Raw genomic sequence first — 24,143 nt, forward strand, 5'->3', positions numbered from 1 at the left:
AGTCCAGCTATGTTGTCGTTCGATCTAGCCTCCTAAAGTGGCCTCGAACTAACTCTTGCTTGAACAAGAGATATTTTGTTCCAATGAATAAAGTAAGCAATTAACAAACAAAGAGATACGGTATTGCAAATGGGAGAACGACCTTCAGTCCTTCCATTTAACAGCTCACCGAAGAACATTCATGTTGATGTATACTGAAGTGTCAGTTATCCTCAATAAGGTTTATCCAAGCAGTGCACATCTATTCAACGTGTGCTTTGAATGTCCCTGTATACAAACAGCGTTGTTACCACGGCAGTTTCACCCATTGAAATCAGAAACACAGTTGCCAGTAATCTGCCATCTCTAGGATGTGCACGTTCCGCCTTCAGTATGGTGCTACAACAATTTGATCCCAAAAAAAGCACGCAAATTTTCTTCTGCAGCTACAAATAAAATGTACACCACCTTTTGTGCTTTTCAGAAAAATTTGGATAAGTTAAGAATAAAAATGTGAGCCCTCTGAGCTCAAATATGTGCTACTTGAACTTAAAAAATATACCACATATAAAACCAGAATAAGCGTTTGGCCAATTTGCAAAATAACATTCGCTTTTAACAAGCAGACGTCCCACTCGATCAAATGCTCATATGATGCGTAAATACCCATTTCCCCATTCCACACAACACACTATCACGCACACAGTAAAAGGGGTCTGGTGGTTCTAGTTTACTTGTTCACGTAGGCTTGTCACTTTGTGAGAAAGTGAATGGACAAGCCATCGAAAACGCGTCTGTCCAAGGTTTAATCAGTCAGAAAAGTGAGTCAGCCTCTAAAGGTAGGAGGAGAACAGCAAGAATTGCTGGTCGTGTGAACCTTAATCAAATAAGCAAGTGGAAGGCAAATTAATTCAATGAAAACAGTTTGAGCTTGTGAGTGAGACAGCACGGGTGTGAGCTCGTCGGTTTGAGATGGTGTCTGCGGTGGTCTGGAAATTAGAAGTAAAAATATGCTCTCATTTTCCATTTATTTGCCACACCTCTGAGTTCTGCTAAAGCCAAACTTGTCTTGTTATGCACCTTATGATTGAAAAGTGACAGCCCAATTCAATTAAGTAGGTTTTATCCTTGACTTGTGAGGTCTCATATCCATCTCATTAACAGTCGTCTGGAAGTTAAATGGCCACGCCCCCATATCTTACCGCAAACTTTCATACTATAATTAGGTGTGGAAATTGTACCATAACAGCAATAGTGTGTATCTAGCATTGCCTCCTCTGAAATAATGCTTGTCGCAATCGCTTTAGAAGCTTGCTGACGAAATCTACCGGCTCCACGATCAGGTTATCTTTTTCAAGTGCCTGAATGGCATGCATATAGACTGTATCTTCATTTCCACTGAGACCGTTTGTAACAGATTGTCTTAAAGGATCAAAATCCTCACGTAATTCTCAATACAATCGACGCCAAATTTCGATAATAGTCGTGGTAATTATTCTGATTTGAATTATCCTAAAAGATGCAATTAATCTCAACTCACTGAATTTGGAAACGTCCGTCACGAATGACCACAGAATAAACGTCAGTGGCTGCATAGATTCCACCAAATGAGAAGTTGCAAGGGTGCGCCTAGCTTCAGCGTGCATTTGGGCGGTATTGTCAGAACAAATTGAGTCTCCGTTGTCACTACCCTGGAGGTTTTATCTGTGAGACTGAGGAAGTTTATTTACGTATGACCTAATGACTGGATTTGTGATCGGCAGCAAGGCAGAATTGGTTGATCAAACTCGTTACTTTAACCCTTCAGTTCAATTTTCCTGAAAAATTTGGACTTGGTTCTAAAGCCAGCGAATTTTCGCTTTTCTGTGCCGGTTACCTGTAGTTTTTTGAGGAGTTTTAAATTGGATATACCAAACCCAGGAAATTTCATTAATTTGGCGTCAAATTATTTCCGCGATATTGGAACACCAATCAGAGTGGCACTACACCATACGGTTCGTGCCGTACGCGTAGACTTTTCACTTCCGGTAAGCTCAGCAACTACAGTTCCAAAGAATTCCTCAGATATGCTTGAACAACTGAATATTACTTTCCTCGTGATGGCTGGCTGGTTGCAACTGAGCACCAACTTTTATATTACTGTGGCTCACTTATATTGCTGGCCACTTACATTGAGAACATACTAACTCAATAAGTAGAGAGTGGCTTTTAGACAATTTTTGTCTGCATTTTCCACAACCATCACATATACCTAGAGGATTTGGTGCGGAATCCATCCAAATGTATGTTTGATATCGCACATATCATTCTCGAGTTAAGCGACCGATGAGTTGGACAAACTTTATGGTGACTTAGTGGTCTCTTAGTTAAATTTATAAAAAAAATTCTGTCACTCCCTCCGAAAAGGGGGCAAAATTAACCTGAGCAGATAGTCTTTTAACTATTTAGGCATTCAGACATTAGCAAAAGTGCAATATAAATATCCTCAAAGATCCAAGCGAATGGAATGAATGATAAAATAGGTCAATTATGTATCTGATTTGGATGCGGAGTTTGGACAATGAATGTTTCATGAGACTGAATATCCTACCTGAAAAGGCCGCGTCAACTTTCAGGCTGTATTACCTGTTGCACACCAGAGCTATTATCCGCTAAGCACTTCTTGGAATGGCGCAGAATTGGCTTAGAAGAGGTAATCCAAAATTGATCAAAACTACTTCCACGAAATTGCTGTGCCGCAGCCAGAATAAGGTAACACTTGCAAAGACATCGTGAACACCCGAACCTTACAGTCAACCGAACTAAGAGAGCTGGGTCACGTCTAAAAACCAAACGACACAGGACTGTATAAGGTCGACTACTGGCTCCAGTTTTACAGTTTTCTCCTAAAACTTGTCTTCCGTTCAACTCTGTTTACAGCTAGATATGGAGAGGTAAAAATCTAAGATTGTCCGATATATTTTTCAGGCTTTACTGAACATGACCAAAGGTGCGTCGAAGCTCATCTATTGCGTGTTCATGGATTTCACTGCACAAATTCCAAAGCACGGTGGGCCAGCTACGGAGAAAAGTTTACTGATAGTATAGATTCACTTGGATTTTGTCCACATTCCAATGCAATTTGCTGGGAACTTCTACAAGACTGACCCATGGATTCACAAGGTCCCAGTCACGACCCAAGATTATAATGCTTCATGCTGGGTTGTCCTCATCTTCCAATTTATCTGAGTCTTGGTTTGAAGTTATCGGTCTGACTTTGACAAGAAATCATTTGAAGGTGCATAGAGTGGAGAATTTAATCAACACTACAGTTAGGGTAAGGACACGAATACTGCTGAATGCCTAATCTTTGCCAAGTAATTATGCCAGTAGTTTTATGCTAGAAAGTCGGGAAACCCCGCGGTTATCCAAGATATGTCGCACACCATAGAGACCACGCCATCTATCCTTCGGAACTGGTCAGCAGAGAATAGCTATGTACGTCTACTTTTGATGAAATCAGATTCTGAACAAGTAGTCACTGAACGATAATCGCCATTTAGCCACAGTAATTTTCAGTTAACCTGTAAGTGACACGCAAAATACCTCACACCGCACGGACTTGATCACTTGAGCTCAACAGAATGTCTCTAACCAACCAAACATCACATACAATGGTCGGCACTAATATCTTCGTTACATGTTTATTTAACGAGTGCCCTACGAAGCAAATAAGCACGAAAGGTAGACGCAAACTAATAAAGTGCGCACTTTACTCTGATACTCTCGAGTTCGACTTTGTCCAGAATTTTATTTGCATACTAAACCTTGCCAGGATCATTCCTCTGTAGTATGGCCGTAGAAATGTTGTCCTCCAGTGTACGTTAATTTTGCTAGAAAGGTGGAAGTACTTTTGAAGCTAACAGACCAAGTGATAACGTCCAAAATGCTGAAGTGAAGACGGATATTAGCGGCCTACGGGCCGGTATATTTGCAGCCAGGTAAAAATAAATAAGAGAATCGAGATATGTTTGGAATGATTCGTGATTAGTATACTGTACCATTACGTTTACTTTACACTAGACGAGTGATTTTCCGATATACATAAGTAATTTGTCACTTTGTTGCTAAAAAACTCTGTCGGTTTTAGCTTTTAGTTCATCCTTCTGGTAAAAGTCATACAATGCTTGAAATCAACTAGAGCAAGCAAACGTACTTAGGAAATATGAGTCAGAATAATTTCCTTTACGTCCAAAAATTGATTGATGAGTATCCTACGTGTCCCCAAAATCCCGGGAACAAATAATGATTGCGTGTCTGTATGCCATTATCCATTGTATGAAAGTAATTTACTGACATCATCGGCTAGCTGCATTTCGGCTTAGTTTCCAAAACGTTTATTCAATATTGCCCGAAATATCTACCATATGAGCTTTTAAGAGAAAATCACACCTCCTGGACGTGGTTTCAGTTCTCCCCCAATAACCAGTCCGTGGTAAATCGCGAGTTCCTTTTAAACACTCTAATCATATTCAAAGGGTTGCTTTCAGGTTAACCCAACACCTATGATGGCTCAAACTAAAAAAAAACTTATTGCTAATTGCAACAATGTGAAATTTTATTGTTGACAGATGAATATCTTGCTGGATTTCCAGAGGAACGGTATGGACGGCAATTTTTTTCTTCTTGGATTACTGATTATTGCCCCTGACTTGTTGCCGAAATGAATTAGTTTGCAATACCACATTATGTATGTTATAAAATATGTGATATTTAATGTTTTATGCAATGTGTAACAATATATATAATGCGTAAAATAATGTTTGCATTTTGTTGTCCAATTAGCTAAAAAACGGCTGAAACAGCATTTTCTCATGGTTTGATTATGGTTGGCATTAACTCTGATGTTCACACATTAGAATAAACAACACGCTCACTAAGCTGTGTGTATCTTCGCTTTATAGGAAGTACCGACATTGAACCAGGCCTAGGCACAATCGTTCTGACCATTTTTAACCCTTGAAACTGCTTTACAACGACTCATTTCCCAGGACTGAGTATTCATGATCAAGTAGGATCAAGTATTTGACAGATTCGGTTCATACAAGTCAAAAGTTCCATACACTGTACTTATGTTTTGCTTGAACAGTCTCACTCCTGTCTCAGCATGGTTATTATGGTGATGGTGTGTTGATGTGGACCTCGTCCGCGACGGGGAAACACACACTGTGAACCCCGCAACTACCAGCCGAATCTGTGTTTATGCATTTAGCAGGAACTTGCCCGTTTTGATCGGTACACCTTCACTTACCGCCTATTCTTGCCGTTTTGATTGCACAAGAAGGTTCGAAAATATTCGGGAATATACTAATCGTATTTGGTACGCTAAGTGACATATGGCTAGGTTGATTCGTGGTGGAAGAACCAATGTTGTTTGTATAGATTTTCTCAAAGACCCGCGGTTTTCAATCACTTAGAGGACTTTCTTCAGCAACAAAAGAATCAATGCTTTTTCGGCTTAGGTAAGGCCCGCGGACCACGTAAGATGCAGACAACTTGGACTGCCTGGGTTCGCGTTTATGTAGGGCCATTCTTCTGGTTAGGTAGTGGCAGTCGGTGAGATGTAGCTGGACCACAGCACAGGCTTTTGGGTATCATACGCAGTTGTTTAGGTGGTCCCCTTTAAATTATTGCTTGCTGGTTAAACGTTACGGATAAATGTCCGGTTCTGTGATCAGGAATTTAGTGCACTTTGCTGTCTTAACAGAAAAATATCTTAAAATGTCATAGGAAAAAACACGTGCAGGCTTCTGAAGATGTTTGGTACACAACCCCGGACTATTTAAAACAGAGAACTTAAAGTTCGTGTTAGCAGCCTTTATTCCATTTTCACCTTATAGTCAGGAAACAATTAAGGAATACGATAGAGTCCGCTTTCTCTTGCCTAGGAATGCACTGTTCACTGATTCTACGTACTGATTTGTTCAGTTCAGTTAGTTTATTATGGATGCATCCGTGGCTTTTCAGCCGAAAACTCTACAGATTTTCCGGGGGCTGTTTGCCATCACGTCTCAGACGAAAGTCGCTCGTATGTTTAATGTGCTGTCTATTTTGAAAAGAAAATTTATTAAAAACAAGTTTTCCCTCAAATAAAGTTAAGTGGTAAGGTAAATACCAACGCTGAAGAGGAATAGTGCAAATAGTAAGAAACTGACGACGGTCAGGAAACGAAATTACCCGCAAGTCGGAAGGAGTGTTGGTCTGTCTTCAGGAATTAGCTGAGAAGTTACCAGTATCCACAAATCCTGGAGGCTCAACACGTTATAATAAATCTTCCTCCTGAAGGAGCTCATATGCTCCTTCAAATCTGTACGAAAACTCTAAGTGCAAAATCGCTGTTTGCAGCTGGCAGGGAGAATTTAGCAATAAGTTGAAAAATGGAGATCACGAATATGAAAACGTTACATGGAATGTTGCCACGGTGTCCGACTGTGTATCGCTCAGGGACTAGTACGTCATGGAATGCATCACTGATGTAAATAGAAAGTTTTTCAGGGTGTTTGTTTGTGATAGGAATAAAACAAAGTGGATATTGTCACTCAAAACCGGGCATCGTCAAATGGAGTGGAAGAATTTTGGTAAACAGGCTGTTTAACCTTTGACCTCCTTCTGGTTCGTCCTGAATATGGAGTAAGGTTTTGTCTTCACCGGTCGTTCTTGCGTCGGCGAGTAATTGACTACACGTCGCGTTGTAGGCGGTGACATTTTATAAGCTGACGGTAGCGTTGCAGACTGTCGTGCAATACGACTAGGTGCTTTCAGCGGAAACTCTTCAAAGCGATGATTTTGGTGTCCAAAGTCGTTCCCAAATAGGGGTTTCTGCCAACGGGGTTGACATGTGCTCAACGGGGGAGGCGGAGGCGGTGGCAAAATGCAGGTGGGTGACGACGAGTTTTCAGATTCAATGGATTTGTCCGCTTCACTCGTTTTTGATGCGTGCAAAAATGTCGTAATGTTGGGCTGTGTTGTACAGAGCACAGGGCGACTGGGATTTCTTGAGCCTACAGTAGAGGATTTTTCAGTGTGTGTCTCAGCATTTGGACTGAAGCCGTTTAAATGTATTGAGGGCTGTTGCTGAGAGAACTGTATGGTGCCTGTGAAAAGCAAAACAAAGCTGAGTTGAATAGTTTGAAGAGCTACCCCAGTACTGCATCATTGTTTACTACTATTGTCATATGTTTTAGCTCAGGGATCCGGATTACACACAGGAAACAGGAAGTCAATCCAAAAAATTCAAGCGATTTCACAAACGACCACCTATGTTGATGTTGTGGGTGAACGGTCTTCGCTACCTTAAACAGGGCGAGCAAACTTGTAGCTCTAAATAGGGCTAGAAAGTTAAAAAAAATCCACATCAATCTATCTTTATTTATGTGCCGGTTTCAATAAAGAATGAAGATGTGTTTTGCAGCACATGGGTGGACTACTCGGTCGTCGTGCTCTAAATAGGCTAGAAAGTTAAAAAAAATCCACATCAATCTATCTTTATTTATGTGCCGGTTTCAATAAAGAATGAAGATGTGTTTTGCAGCACATGGGTGGACTACTCGGTCGTCGTGTGTTTATCAGTTTCACACAATGCCCGCGCGAAGAAACATCGTCCAAAGCTGTTAAAACTGCGTACGTTCTTGAAATGCAGTCCATACCTCATTCAAGAAACGATAGGACGAGGCTCGACGGCTAATTTGAAAGCATCACGCGAGGTGCACGTATAAATACCGTCATATCCGCTCGGAATGTGGATACGTTCTTCCACCCAGCGAAGTCACTTGAAATCCAAATGATGATGATCCACTCAATAACCTTCGAAGAAATACGTTTTACCTTATAGTTTTTGAGACTAAAATTCTTACTGGATCATCAAATTTTTTATTTTCGTTGATCCGGTTGATCTACGCACTTTGCGTTCATGTTATTCACATACAGCCAGCAGCCGTTCCCATCATAAAAGCTTTCAAGAATATATAAGTCGTAATAATTATCGGGCAATTAATTGCACATTGTGATTTTTTTAGTAGAAGCCAGCCTTATTCGCATGCACCAAATAAAATTTGGAAACCAACTATAGATTCCTTAAGCTCACTCAAAAAGTGGCGGAGTAACAGGGTACGAAATAAAGCAAACACATCGTTGGCATCATAGGTCTTGACTCGTGTGATGCGTTTTTGTTTCACCGCAACACCTGTACATTGCTAGCCGCCAGTAATGAGGCCTGAAATTTTTCTAAATAATTTGCGTCAGTTTCCATTCCAATCGATTACCGGTCTTCCCTTCTCGAGAGCTTTTTCTGTCTTCGCACCGTTGTTCTTGTTACACCACGGTGAGGAATCTTTAAAACTCCATCCCAAGCAAAATGTAAGGGATTCACATCACTCATCTACTGACGACAAACTGAAATCCTGTGGTGCAGTCCAGTACTGTCGTTTTTCTGTTAGCTCCAATTTGTTCTGGATTGTCGTTTTAATCCGCTAATGTATTGCGGCTAGCATAAATAAGCCTTTTTCTCCTGATTAACACAACTTGGCTACTAAAACCCAGAAGAATTAAAAGTGAGCATTTGTTTAGGACTTGTGCCCACTGTAGAAAACCGATTCATCATTGAGAAAAGGCTGATGTGAGATTTGCAAAATCTCCTAAGCTGTAGACTTGGCTCAGAAAAGTTTCCTTTCAACATTCTTATCTCAGTCGCATGCCGATATGTACTAGAACAACGCATTAAACTTGCAAAATCACTTTTTCGGAACTGCCAGTATGTAGTGTTTTTCATCGCGCTTACCACCTCCTCCCATAAGTAAGCGTTGAGTAGCTCCGTGTGGAATGAATATAAATTAAGTATGTACCTAAATTTTACATCACATAAAACAGGGCAATCAACAAAGCATTGCACTCGCCCGCACATTTTATAACGCACATCTAATTACAGACTTGTGTTGCGACGGCGAGTGCAATGAAATGGATTGCTTTGCAGGAGATAAACACTCCCGTAGTCACCAAAACACCTGCAGTAGTCTAAACGAAATAACCCCGGTGGTAGGCTGGTCTATCTTACATGGCGTCTGACACCATGTCTTTTGTGCCAAAAAATCGATACTTAACAGAACTGCCAATTCCGTCTTCGCTGGTTGGCGGCTGCGGGGTGGGCCGTGTGACACTCAAGCCCAAAAGCTCGTTTTGAACCCTGTTCCACTAGAAAATATGTGGGAAAAGACCAAACTATGGATTATTTTTTTGCTTGTCGCAATTTTCAGTCTGCATTTGAGTTGAATTATCATTTGGAAAGTAAGCTAGACTTGTCAAACGATTTCTTCAACTTTCTAAGCAACCTTATACTAAGAAATGTCAGAATCGACATCCCGTTAATACTCTAAGGTGACTTATGTAGCTGGAATTCGACTGCGCTGCTTTCAAGGTAGCTGTATAAAAGAAACCAATTGAAACAAAACATATAATGGTATTCTCTATTTCCGCTTACACAAGCTATAGGTTTCAACAAAATTTATGACACAAGTTCATCCACACTATAATGCAGGAACGACTGGAATAAATTTCCTTTGCAGGCGAGAGTCTTCAAGGAAACTGACATACTCACGTATGTACTTGTTACCCCTTTCCTCCTCCACATTGACACAACGCATCATTAGATATTGCAAGGTTAACATCATCCGGAGAGAACAAAACCGAAAATGTGACAAGTGATTTAGGACAACTTATGAAAGGAATGTGCCCAATAGTTTAGACAGATAATAAATAAGTGACAGAAACAAATCGTTTACGTGTGCTGCAGAACTGTCTGCGACGGACAAGTTTTTCAAAAGTACTTTCATAAGGATCTCAAAATATTATTTTTCTTCGGTAGTTGAGTATGATATACAATGAACTGATCGAAAGTCCGTGTTAACTAAAGTCATTTACTGTGAGCATTATTATTCTTGAGGAACAGGGCAATATGCTAAATGAATGTTTAATATTTGAGGAGAATGTAAGTTTAAATCTCCTGAAAGAATTTTTTTACAGTCAGTACAAACCGGTAAGTTTTCCTCTTCCTTAGGGTTACAGCCCAATATACACGAAATGTAAAAGTTGCCACAGTGAGTTCATTCCCTGCAACTGCATTGAATGGTTCCTTGCTTTTTTGAAGTAACTACCCTACGGGGGCTACCGTCCTTGCGAGGCATCTTCAGGCGTCCTATAAGTGCACAGAAAAATTTCGATACTTGATACTTACCAGAAGAGCTGAAATGTTCCAAAACGTAGAAACTCTTTTATTCAATAAACTTGACTAATTTAATTTAGATGCCTAGAGTACCAAAGTATATTTTTCCCCAATCCACTTAGCAAGATGAGGTGAACGGATATGATAAGTGATCCTATTGTTTCTTGAACTAGCCGAGCAGAGATACATCGGTATATCACAGCTCCCGTACTTCTGGTCAAAGGTTGACTTTTTTGGCAGCGTTTGTTCTGAAAATTCTGTAGTTTGTGTAGCTCTTGAAGAAAGTGAGGATTTCCTAGACATCCCAAGACGAGGCTTCTCCAATTTCGGTTAACGGGCGTAGTTGTTTTGTTCGGATTTTGCATTTCCGTTTGTAAGTGACAGCTAAAATGATTCCAGTTGTTTTTCGGCTTACACTATATTTAAGACAGTTGTCCGAAAATCTCTTCATAGAATACGAATTTAACAAACCTACCGTTACCGGCTGTGTGAACTATGCACCTACTTATTTTCTTAACTCCGACACCACAGTACTGCTTCTGGCTCGGACAGGAATATTCCGTTTGCAGATTCAATGGGTTTGGGTTACTATATTTATCACAAATTATTGTACTAATCTTTTTATCCCCCTGGGTTTCAGCAACTATTCAACACAAGCAGGAGTGTCTCAGATCACAAAAGTCAAGTTGGCAAACTCGGATATTAAGGTCCGCACATCAATTCTGGCGTGTAAGCACATACTCCTATACAAGCTCAGATGTTCTAGTTTCGTTCAGCTGATGATCAATGACGAAAAAGATTCTTGTGGTGGGAACTGACACAAGCCGGACAGAGGTTTTTTTTCATCTGAAAAATGCCCATCCAAGTAGTTCTAGAAATACACTCATTTGCAAACCAAATTAATTTGCAACTGAGTGTATTTCTCGAAAACAGTCCAATTTGGGTTCAAGTAGAACAATAATGTTGACGGAAACTCGTGGACTGCGCCTATCTGATGAGCCCCAAGAAGGGCGAAACCGGTCGTGAGCTGTCGAAGAGTTTTTAGTAACCCTGTGAGTAGTTTCCTCCATGTAAATTAGTTATAATTTAGCTCCAGCGTTTGAGCCATTTAGGCTAACAGTTATATTATGTGGAACGAATGAGAAGACACTAATGGAAAACGCCGCCGCATTCAGTAAAGTAGTGTCTCTGTGAGTGTTTCCAGTCGTACGAAACAATGCACAATAGTCACTACTGGATCGCAGGACAAACGATCATAAAACTGGTGCAGCTATTAATGAGGGTTTTCTTTTGAGATTAAAGTTACTGCTACGACTACCATACCACAAGCAGGCAGCGCATGCTCACAAAAAATGAAAGACTGATAAAGCTGCTTGCTACAAAATAACCTGACCGAGGCACTGAACATAGGTAGGCCGTTCCGTGAAAGTGTTAATTTTGTGGGATAATTTTTTCTTAGAGCAAGAATGCTATCGGAATACACTTAGTCCAGTACCTCCAGTACACTCAGTACCTTCAATCACTCCTGAGAATGATGTCGCTCAAAAGTTCGCCTTGAGAGAGAATTTTTCCAGTTCACTCATTCACTTTGCCACATCCTATTGTGCTCTTTGCAGTTCTTACCTACAACTCATATTTTCTATGTTTTTCCGCGAGGCCGGCTGAAGGTACTTCGCTGACAGGATATATCTCATAATCGAAAGACTAAATTTGCTCATGAAAAATGTACACAACTGAATGTCACTAAATGCAATACCTAGAACATACAGTAACCTTATCAAGCAAACTAGATTTAACGCTTTTCTCAGGTAGGATTTCGTTCTGTAAGACAACTTACTTTACCAGCCATCAGTATCGCATATTTACTCCCGAGAGAGCTTCATATCCATAATATTCCGCATTGATCTTTGGGTGATTTGAAGTTCAGCTATGTACGACCAATCAGAATCTTATTTAAGCTGGACTTGGTGAGAAGTTCGATGCATAAAATCAAGAACCTCACTCCCAGAGAACGGCACAACTGGGAGTGATCGAATCTAACAGATCGGGTACGCAACCTGGCGTTCACATCTGGGCAGGATTTTTCGGCTGAAATAAGATTCAGCAGTTTTCCTTGTAGCGTAGTCTTCGCAGAAGATAACCTCTCCAAAGAAGGAACTGGCAAATTCTACCAACCGTTTCTTTTTCGAAGCACGTACTTTTAGGAAGAAAATAGCAGTCGTTTCTGAGATCTCGACGCATTTGGTAATGTCTGCGCCGAAGTCGAACACATCATCAAAACAAGTAAATCACGGCAAAACAAGAGCTCAACTAGTGAGGATAAGATATGACAACACCACTGCTGCACGTGAATAAGCACACAAGCAGCCGACCATCACCAACTTACCTTTCCATCCTTCGGCTGTAACCGGTTCATCTTCACTAGCGCCTTGGCCTGAGTCTGCACTGCCTCCATCGACCTCTCTTGTTACAGCATGCACATGGACTACCTATAAAAACAGTCGACCAATTACAAGTAAGCAACTGATGCACAAACATAATTTTTAGCAAGGTTTACGTACTAGAAAGACTTATCAACAAACTTTTCACTCTAATATTCATTGAAATTTTCCTAGAGTGATGAAGTGTGTCCCAGCAGTTGCGCCAAAGTTTTTGTTCCAAGTCCTTTTCAAAAGAGGGTAGTCATGTAGGCCAAAATCAATGCAGTAGAAGATTTGTGCCAGATGTTTGGAACAATTACATAGCTGTCCCCAGTAGGCTCACCAACAACTGGCCACACTTTCATTAAGAACAATGTGACACAGTTGGCAAACAATAACAAAAGTCTGAAAGAAAATTCGGAGTGTTTTGGCGGATATGATTATGCTACTTTTTTACGGAAGCTAATTTCTCATTATTAGACCAAGGAGCCAAAACGTGTCCTAGCCAACGTGCCCTAGCTGCCGAGTCTGGATGAGACCAAATTTTCGCCAGACCACATGCAGTTTACAGTATTATCACACAATAAGGAAGGCATGACGTAGGCAAACGCATACATGGAACTCATTTTTATCCGAATAATACTTCACATACACGTGAAAACAAATACAAAATAATAACTGGGCAAAAATGCGTGTGATTCGAAACCGCTACAAACTTTGCTAGTGGGAAGATTACAGTAACCATGATCTTCATGCATTCCAACTGCCTCCAGCCGTGAACAACCAACTGCGGTTGTCATGTTCGATTTCCCTAAGCTATTATAAGTAATGTGGGCGTAACTGTACTTAGATACTTATTGCATCTTCCTGCACAAGCCACTCTTTCTTTAATGGTCAGTTAATTGTACACCTCCCAGGTTTTACTGAATAGTTTTGCTTGGTTCACTTTGGCATCCCCTTCATTGGGGTTGCCATTAGTCAGAGAACCCATCTGACAAGGACAAACCAAAAACCATTTGCCTCATTTTGTAGTATCTAATAGCACGCGCATAGCTTGAAGCTCCTGCTATTTCACTACGTTTCAGGTACAGTTTTTTTGTTCTGAGTAGCATATTTTATTATATCAAAAGCAAAGGCCACCTTTGAACACACCTCCGGTTTATCCTGTTTTGGAATCTAGCTCCCAGATGAATTCCAGTGATCCACTGATTCAGTACAAAACTTTCACATCAACTTGGATTTTCAGCCATTACTATGCAATACCACCGAGTGATGAAGTGTAGCTCATTGGTGTACAAACACGCTACTGCCTTTCTTCAAAGAATGAACCTAATCGATTCATTACACTGTAAATCAACTTTGTGGGGTGAGGGGAAAACAAAAACCTGAGAGTTCAACAGAATCTATCAAACACTAAACTCCCACATGGTATGAAACCAGCGACACGGATCAGATAACTGATGTATTTGAAGGATAGTTAAAACTGCTACTTATGTTTATTTTTTGTCTCATTTTTAGTTACTTCCTTTCATTCTGGATAACTGTGTTAATTTTCGCTAAGCCCAAACGACAAATTTCGAGTTGTTATTTATTTAATCAAGTGCAATAACGAGACAGACTCATCAGGCGCAACCACAATTTACACAGCAAGATTCTGTTACCTGAATAGATTAGCCGATAATGTGGTAGAAGCTGCATCAAGCCTATAATCAGATGGGTTTTCCTCAAATGCTCTTTCCACTGCTTCTGGTCCTCCACATTGGGTCATAACTCAATGGGAATTGCTTGAGCTGATTTTCAATCAATTTGAAATGACGATTTTCCAACCGAGTGGCATGGAAGACTGCATTATGAAGACCGCTCTGGTTTCACGTAAGTTTTTTTAGTCGCTGAACAGTATGATGCGTTTTTTATGTCCAGATTTCTACTGTAATTGGTGGTTCTTCAAAAAAAGCAGCGATTCCTGGATGATCAGGCACACATCTTGAACGAAGACAATTTAGCAAACATTGAGGAACAAGATACATAGGAAGCTTCCCGAAGCACCTCTTCTATGAATAAAGGAACGGTGGAATATTACATATAGATCAGAGTATATGATACCATGTCTTACATGAGCCTGGTTAAGACAATTAAGATGACAAGAAAGCGCTAGCTCACTTTGCTCAAAACTCAGAACATCATCCAATTCATTTTATTCAAATTTCCCAAATAAGGTTTTATCCTGTACTTGAAGTAAGCCTACGCTAAGAACCCTAAAAGTGCTGTACAGCTGCTCCACCCTTATTTGGAATAATGCTCAATGAGCACTTCATGAAAGTACAAGGAGTTCCGAACCGACGATCTTCCGGCTAGTAGTCTGAACACTTATGTAAGCTCTTCCTTAATGGAAAGTTTGATTTGCCTTTTTTCATCTGATATCTTCTGAGCTATAATCAGACGATGAAAGCTACTACTTGGTTTGTTTCAGTCCAACATACGGTTATGATTGTTGGGAAGTGATATAACGCTAAACCACTCTTTGCTGCTCTTTTCGCTGTCATTGTCATTGTTCGTGTTATTTATATCGTTTCCAGGTAAACCTTTGTGTAGCGCGTCTAAAGATTTTCAGGTGTGCAGAACATATGTGATATGGCACTGTTCGAAGCACATCGAAAGACAAACAGATTCACTCGATAAATCGCCGTGCACTTGCAAACACATATATCCGGAAGCATCGATTCTTCCATTGAGGTATGCATACGAAAATGGGGACTTATACTACGTGAAAAACTTAACTGTTTGATTAGGCCGGTTACTAGGAAAAGTTCTGGTCTCCTTCGGGGAAATCCCTAAAGGCTCACTGCTTTTCCCCGAAAATATGAACTGCCCTATAGATCAGATCAGTCAGCTTATCTGAAGCTTCATTTAATTGTTCTGATCATTTATCATAATCAGTAGCCAATTTATCCACTGTCTGCATGTCTTGACATTGACTCCTTGAGTGGCACACGGTAATAAAACACGGGCCGGTACCAAATAAAGAGTTTGGTCTGTCGGGCATTGTTTTATTGTTTTTTTTATTACATAGACGACAAGCAGAATTTTAGATAGTTCTTTCTCTGATCTTGACTGCCTATGGCCTTAATTCCAGCAAGTAGTGGATAGAGGCAGATGACGCACCGCAGTTTTTTTGCTTGATTTTGTTGAGAGTTCGCCTGATTTCTTACTAATGGTCCTCAGTGAAAGACACGAGCCAAGAGCTTCTTGACAAAAAACTTCACATTCTGACGCACAAACTCATTGGCATCAGAACAGTCAGCGGGACAGATCCAGTCCTGCTGTAGGTAGCACCTTCATCCTACAACTTTGTTTATGGCGGATGATACACTTTGACAAATCTATGGTGTCCATGGAGCTAATCAGAGAGGTTTGATTCGACCACAACCCAGATAGTTGTGGAATATTTGCTACGATTGTTAAGTTTCCCTCACAAAAATAATTGTGAAGTTAGTCTCTCATTATTTCTGTCTTGGTGTTTCCTCAGTGCAAAACTCGTTCTGCTGCGTCGTCAAATCTTTAGGCAGTGTGATTCACATCTTTTCAGATGCAAAGGCAGTTTTTTGGTTAATTTGGCTGACAACTCTGCTCCATAATCCCTTCGTTTCCAACCAACGCGATGGTCCATCTCAGTGCCTCCCAGAATTATTCGTTCAAGCTTCATGAGCCATGAGGTGTAACTGACTGGGTGGAAATGCATCCCAAGAATGTATTCCAAGTCATCTGAAAGGTTGGGGTGGGCGTTCGACCGACAGCAAGGCACAAATCAGAAGGTCAAGCTAATCGCTCAATGACCAGAGAACATTCTTCAAAACTTGATTCACACAATGACTCGTCTGAAATAATTGGGTCAAGCACAAGCTTTTGACCGCACTCTAGTCTTTTCTGATGTTCCACTACTTCAGCATGACCTTTGACCTCAGCATGTTCCGCAGAACAGTCTGAAAGCCAGGTTTTTCAATTCAATTAATTTAGATTGAACGGTAATCGAGTTTGGAGCGATTGCCAGACCCACTGCAATGACCAACCCAACATTTCGACAAATACACTCATTTTCAAATCAATTTGGTTTTTACGGGAGGCTCACCTGGAACCCAGCTGAGTCCCTCGTTCATGATGTTCTCAAACCCAGAACTATTTTGCTAACCCCACATTGCGAATCACAGTGTGAAAGTCATGTGGTTTCTGAGGTTACTTTGCAAAATACTCCGTATCCAGCGCGCAGCAGCTTCAGTTCAGCGGTGGTGATGTTAAAATAGTGGTTGCCTTTCATTAATATAAATACCGAGATGAAAAGATAACTTCCACGACATATGGAGTACAGACTGACATAGAACATGATTTTGGGGGTTCGAAGTTCAAAATGAGCCGTGGGCATTTCGGTTGCACATCACTGGACATTCTACAGCATCGGTCACGAAAACCAGGGCAAATGCAAATTTACAGCTTGAGAATTCTTGAAACACTGCTGTCTTGTTTTGTATAAGAGACTTTGGCGGCCGATGTCGGTGACTTGTCGCAATCACTTCAAAAGGAAGAGTGGATATCAATCACTTTACGAGGATGAATTACACATCCGGTGATACAGGAAGCTGGAGTGCGGTCGGTAACAAGAGCCTTGTTCCGGTCTGTCTGGCCCTCATCAGATGAGCTTTTCGCTTTCTCCAACTCCCTTCGCCCAAACCTTGCCTTTACGGGCAAAATCGAAACAAACGATTTTACTGGATACGTTTTTGGATACGTTGGTTACTAGACAGCCGGATTCAACAACTCGTAATTGAGTCGTGGTCCTATGTAAGGCAGCACCAAACGTTCCTCAGCTACCATCAAATGAATGAAAAACGATCAATTGTTCATATGTTATTTTAGACAATGATCCGAAAGTAAATCTTGTGCATTCATCTTAAAGTTCGTCATTCCGCATCTACCCTCTCGGAGTATAATATGATGCACTGACCGGTTTGATGACACATCAAACTTAACCCCTTTTGCGAGTTCCACAAGACGACATTTGGCATAAATAGTGTATTGCACTTCGAGGACAGACAACAGGTTTTTCGGGTGCCTGTGCAGAGGTATAGAAAATCCAGCAACTATGTTTTCTGTACAGTTTAATTGTTCTTTAGGTGCGTAAGATCTACCGGATTTTATTCATTATAATATATCGGAGCTAATCAACCGCAGATGCTTCCGCCAAAATTGTCATTTATATGTGGATCCATCATGGATCTGAGCCGAAGAGTTCACGTGATTCTGGTAGGAATAGCACGATAAGTCTGTCTTCATCTCACACTTGACCGTCGGTTTGTTAGCTGAACTGGACAATTTTGTTGCACACCTTTCATCACCAATCGTGGTGACATCATGAGGTCGCTGTGAGTCGAGGCGTGTTTGAAACAAATTTGCCCAGCTCAGCGAACGAACCAACGGCCACTTACAACCTGAACTACTAATATTCCCGACAATTTCCAAGAGCAATTTTGTTTTTGCCTTTCGGTGGAGCGCTTTGTCATAACTGTTCTCACAGCGTTCAGTCCTCTGGATTGGCCGGTTTCCACAGATCCATTCACTAAAGCGGTAGTTTTTTTCGTACCACAAAGTCCTGGCAATCATCAGGTATCAATATAAAATAGACAGTAAGAGAACATAATAAGTCTATTCAAGTATCCCACACAGAACGTAACTCCCTGCGTCTCCTTAGCGTTAAACTCACGCTCGTTCCAACCTGATGTGAGAGCTATTTAGCTAATTACAGGACGACACATTTTTGTTCGCCAAGAGATTTTTTAACTGAATTTCTGGAGGAGCTACTGTAGTGCTTGCGGAACAAGGGACTGTTCATCTTATTAACACGTCTAGTACAATCTACATGTCCTTTTTAAAGAGTGATGCAAATTGTTACCTGATCTATTTGGAGCTACTGTTTGTCTGTCTGAGTGAGTGGTAAATGTGATGTGATGATCTGTTCAGGCCATTATTCAGTCTTAATCCATTAGGGAGTACCATATCTCACAAAGCCCGTTTTCTGTGTAGCGTGGTTTATTCGAATCTCGTGAGTCAGGTCTGGCTTGAACCTGGCTGCGAATCAGACTGACAGTAATGTCAGCAGAATCATAAGTTGGGTGGAAGGCTTTCTTTGTTGGAATGCCGATTGTTTAGTCGTATCTCCTGAAAACTAAATTATACTTATACGGTTGGTGGACTCAATGGTGACACGAAAGCTGTGTTTTGACTTTGTCCTGTCGAACACCCCTGTTAATCCTTCTTATTGGAGGAGCTGTTATGGTGTCTTAATACATTACCTATTTCATATCTAGTAGAAAGTGAAACAAAGCCGTCTAAATGATTTGCCTAGTGGACATTCTTCCGTTATAAAACCTAAGTCCACAGTCTCACATTGATAAGTATGACTCATTCGATATAAAAATGACTTGGATCGATTAGACTGCAGTATCCACTGCCGTTGGCGGGTGGACAGTCATATGAGAAACCTTCATAGAGCAAACAAACCTGGGAGCAAATTAGGCAGCACACTAAGTAACCACATACTTCCACTTGGAATGGTAGACTTGTGTGGTCACATGATTCCCGGCTGTGCCGCTAATTGTCAAGTCTGAGTCATCACGCGCTTAGAATGTCTTGCATGGGTCAAGTGGGACAGTTTCAATCACACCTCCCAATTGTCGGCTGTCGTTCGTTACCATTGACAGATTTTTGGCAAAAACTAGCTAGATTAATCGGTCCCATTGACTTGTAGACTGACTCGACTGTTTGTCACGTTAGTGGATTTACATTCTGTTATATCTCATATTCAGTGAACAGTAGCCTGATTAGTTTTCAACTCACTGGAATGTTCTGTGGGCGTTCATCTGAAAGGCAAACTGAAGCAAGAGAAAACCCCTGAACAAAGAAATCTAACTGAATCGTTTTTTATGAGAGTTTAAGTACGCAATATCCCAGGACCAGAAATTTGTAAATTCACAACGGCTTCACATAATTCAGTCAATCATGTCTGTGAAACTGACTGTTTAATGGCCCCCTAGTCAATCTGCTTTGTTCAGACAGAAGACGAATATTCATGCCAAAAGCAAATGGCGTCACAATGGAGACAATACTAAGACGAAAACCAATCAATTCAGGAGTTACATTTTACAAGTGCAAATGTCTAAGTAATTGTTAGAAAGGGTGTCTGTAATGCACTGGGAGCATTCAGTGATACACCTAGATCCATTTAACATCCAGAGTGTTTACTAAGATACTGGGCTGATGGGCTAAAAATCCTATTGACCTTCGTGAGACGAATAAACAAGCCGCGAAATGCAGCGCCAAATTTCAAAAAGTAATCTCACCTTATTCTGAAAATGCTCCGACTTCGGACCAAGCATCCCTCCAGATGAATTACTTTGCTTTTCCGTATGATCAAAATTACCATCCCATTGTGCAGTAGAGTGGATCGCACGTTGTACACTCGCTATTTCAGTACTTGGTGTGTGTTCATCAAACAAAGGATTGGTGGGGCAACTTGGTTCATGTGAGAGCAGCGCCGTCCCACTTTTGTCACTGCCAGTGTGGCTCGCGTGCATTCGATCCATTGTGGCATTAAGAACGGAAAAATTGTAGATTGGTGGAGGGCCAAAATTTCCAATCGTGTAGGTAGTTCCCTCTGGTGTCCACTTGTACAGACTTCCGCTGTCGGAAAATACAGAACTCGATTTCGGAGTATGATAGAATTTCCCCAGCACGCTAACTTGCCCGTCTAAATTAAGTCCGTCCTCGGTGATCAGTTGTGGATGCATGCGTAGTTGACACCGGTCCGGTGGTGGTGGTGTTGTATTGAATTTATCGTCTGTTTTGTAGCAACATGGACAACAAGTCGGTGCTTGTGAACGTTGTCGTAGTGCGCTGAAAGCCACTATCAGGCATATTGATGTAAGGCACGCGTAGTTGAACCGGTCCGGTGGTGGTGGTGTTGTATTGAATTTATCGTCTGTTTTGTAGCAACATGGACAACAAGTCGGTGCTTGTGAACGTTGTCGTAGTGCGCTGAAAGCCACTATCAGGCATATTGATGTAAGGCACATAACAAATATCAGGACAATGGTCAAGGCTATACCGATATTCCCGTTTGAGATAAGGTAGGTAAGTAGTCCTTTACCAGACGTGCCCATTCCGAATAGACTGGAACTTGTGTCTGAGATACGAACAAAAAGCCGAGCAGTCTTCTCCAGTGGGGGGTTTCCGTTATCACTAACGCGCAGGTAGATCTCTGCTAACCCGGGTTCTGATAATCCAGCGCCTCTCAACCCCGCACCGATCATTAGTTCACCGGATGTGGAGGAGACCATAAAATAGTTTGGCATTGTTGTTGCTTTACCCGAATGATACATAAGGCGTTGCGTATCGTCACCTTCTATTTCGGGTGTAAAATAAGTCGTTACCAAGTGGAAAGTAAGGTTCGCATTCCGGGCCGAATCAGCATCCGTAGCTGCTAGCTTGCAAACGCGCTGTCCCCGATGCAGAGGTGCTGTAGTGTTGAGCTGGCCTAGTTCGAAAACCTTATCCAAACCCAGAAGACGAGATGCGTATTTTGAATAGGCAGACTGCGCACTATATTGTCCATCCGGTAACAAGGGTAGCATAGGTCTCCACTCAGGTTTGTTGTCATTCTCATCCAAAACGTCAACTACAATTGTCTGAGTTGTATTTTTTGATTCCGGTGTGCCCAAGTCGTAAGCAAGTACGTGTAACCTATACTGGGAACACTGTTCTCTATCCAGACTACGCAAAGTGAATAACTTCCCAGATTCCTGATTTACCATGAACGTATCGTTCACGAGATTGTTATTTTCGGTTAGCACAGAAAGCAATTTGTATCGCACGGTGCCGTTCAGGCCAGCATCCTTGTCGATTGCGATTAACTGTCCGACAAGATCTGAAAAGCCTGGACGATTTTCTACAATTCTTAACACTTCATTTTCCACCAGCGTTGGCTCATTGTCATTGATATCGGTAAGTGTTATTGTGATATTCGCGAGTGTGGAGTTGACATCGCTTTCCAGAAGGTTCTTATCAGTGGCGTGCACGGTGAAACGAATTTTCGGTGTAGATTCCCGGTCAAGTAGTTTACGCGTGGTGACACGACCAGAATGTGGATCGATATGGAATAAACTTTGTGCCTCACGAGACAGATAATAATAAATCATTGGAGTGGCGTCCAGATCGGTTGCCTCCGCCTGGAACACGAAAGATCCAGGATTTTGTCCTTCTTCGATCTGGATATTATAGTTACGTCTGTCTGCTGGGAATTCAGGACTGAACTCGTTTACATCAAGTATTTGAATAGCTATACTTTTCTCAGTTTTTTGTGTCGGATCTCCTTTGTCGGAACAAGTGATCTGAACGGATGTGGATCCGTCTGGAAGGGATTCTCGATCAAACGATTGGTTGGTACTCAGACTGTACATTTCTCTCCCTTTTGCTGAATTCGCATGTTCAAGGTAAAATCTGTACTCTCTTTCTTGAAGTTTGCATTCAACCAAACTATTATCACCAATATCTTCGTCTCCGACAATAATCAAACCAAGGTTGGTCCCAACTGGTTGGTTCTCATAAACCCACATCGCCCCTTCGGAAAATTTGACACCGCTGGTGACCTGCTTTCCAGGAAGCTGCACTGGTCTGACCTCAATCCAGGGGGCGTGATCGTTTACGTCGGTTACACTGATGCGCACAACACTTTGTCCGATTAAAGGTACATTTCCCCCATCCTTTGCTAGAACTGGGATAACAAAAAGAGCTGTGTCTTTGGCATCGATGGGTTTCTTTGTGTACAATCTTCCTGAGGATGCGTCCAACCCGAAATGATCCAAAACAACTTGACTAACCGGTTGCCCAATCTGATAACGTACGCTGCCATGTGAACCAGAGTCAGCATCACTAGCATGCACAGTAAGCACAGTTGACCCATTGAGCACAGTTTCGTTGACCGTAACTTCGTAGACTTGTTTTTCGAATACCGGCTTGTTGTCATTTACGTCTGTAACGTGGATAAGCAAAGGTTGGACACCACATTTTGGACTGGGTTGACCACCGTCGCAGGCTACAATTTCCCCTGTGTAATTCGCTTTGCGTTCAGCGTCAAGTTCGTCAAGGACAATCAAATTGAGTGTAAATGGAGGTGAATAGGACACAGCGAATAAGGCGGGATTGAGTTCGTCACCTCGGAGTGTGTAACTCTGTACAGCATTAATCCCAGAATCGGAATCTCGGGCTCCAATCAGAGGGACCTCATGTCCAGGTTGGACAGATTCAGAGACACTTACAACGTATACATTTGGTTTTGTGGATTCTCCCGACCCAATAGGGAAATATGGTCGATTGTCATTGATATCGTGAATGGCAATTATCACGTTAATCCAGTATTCTTGAGCCACAAACAGAGATAAGTGTAGTTCACATTTTTTACTATCGGACTGACCGTATTCCTCAGATCCGAGCGTTGGGGCCCACATTCGATGATCTTGTACAGCAAGTCGTCCAGACAATAGTTCAGGCTGTGGACAAATGGTTTCCCGGTCAATGCGAGCCGCAACAAATAGCTTTCCACTGTCAGGTTCAATCCGAAAATAATTCTGCTTTGAGTCATCGTACAATTCGAAGTGAGTTAACTGGCTGTATGGAATGAGGAATTTTCGCTCCGCATCTAATTTCAAGTTTCCTATAAAGGAGCCAACTTCGGCTTCCTCATTAATTGTATAACTGAGTTCCTTTGGAGTGGATGGTATGTTGGTGCCATGCTGAATAGCATGAACAAACACAATAAATCCATAAGAGATTACTAGGCGTGAAAATTGCATTGGACACATAAGAAGCGCCGGTCTGATCGGCAAATGCGATGGTTATGTCAGGCCTGGAAAAGTCATGACTGGTGCCTACCACAAGTGATCAGCACCAAGAACACACTGATAGCATAACGATTGTGCTCTACCTATTGTTTTTTTTTCTCGAACTAAAAGTCATCCGTGTTTTGGGTCCAGCCCCCAATCAAATTATGTTGGTTGTAGGCCTCGTGTATACATACGAAGTTGTCTGATCAGCGAATGACACAGCAGGAAGGACAGTGGAAGAAAACACACTCACATAGGATTTCGGCCGCTCCGGACGATAGTTCCCTTGGCAATTCTATTAAACTGAGACTGTCACGGTAGGTGGTTAGCCGAACACCAAGAGTCTCAGGCCGGTTGACACACCAGCGGTTAACCCCTCCAGCTGTCTAGCAGTCTGACGACGTACAACCCCACTGTTGCTCAGACAGGCTGAAGCTGGGATACGTGTGTGAGCGTGTGACAGACAGATTGCGCGATAAGCGGCCACCAGTGTGCGCGAAGAAAATTTCCCATCACAGCGGAGCTTGTTTACACGTCGGCACAAGCTGCCCTTGCAGTTCTGCTTAT

At 41.7% G+C, this 24,143-nt stretch overlaps 1 protein-coding gene across 1 annotated transcript; it reads right to left on the bottom strand.

Annotated features, from left to right (window-relative positions):
• Positions 1–6,057: 6,057 nt before the first annotated feature.
• On the bottom strand, positions 6,058–23,555 carry T265_04911 (hypothetical protein; the record flags this gene model as incomplete). The annotated part of the gene is made up of 3 exons (XM_009169771.1): positions 6,058–7,112; positions 12,618–12,720; positions 20,040–23,555. 3 exons carry the CDS (start codon positions 23,553–23,555, stop codon positions 6,610–6,612), a joined length of 4,122 nt encoding a protein of 1,373 aa, XP_009168035.1.
• Between the last annotated feature and the right edge of the window lie 588 nt (positions 23,556–24,143).

The sequence above is a fragment of the Opisthorchis viverrini genome (genome assembly GCF_000715545.1).
Source record: "Opisthorchis viverrini unplaced genomic scaffold opera_v5_86, whole genome shotgun sequence".
Lineage (NCBI taxonomy): Eukaryota > Metazoa > Platyhelminthes > Trematoda > Opisthorchiida > Opisthorchiidae > Opisthorchis > Opisthorchis viverrini.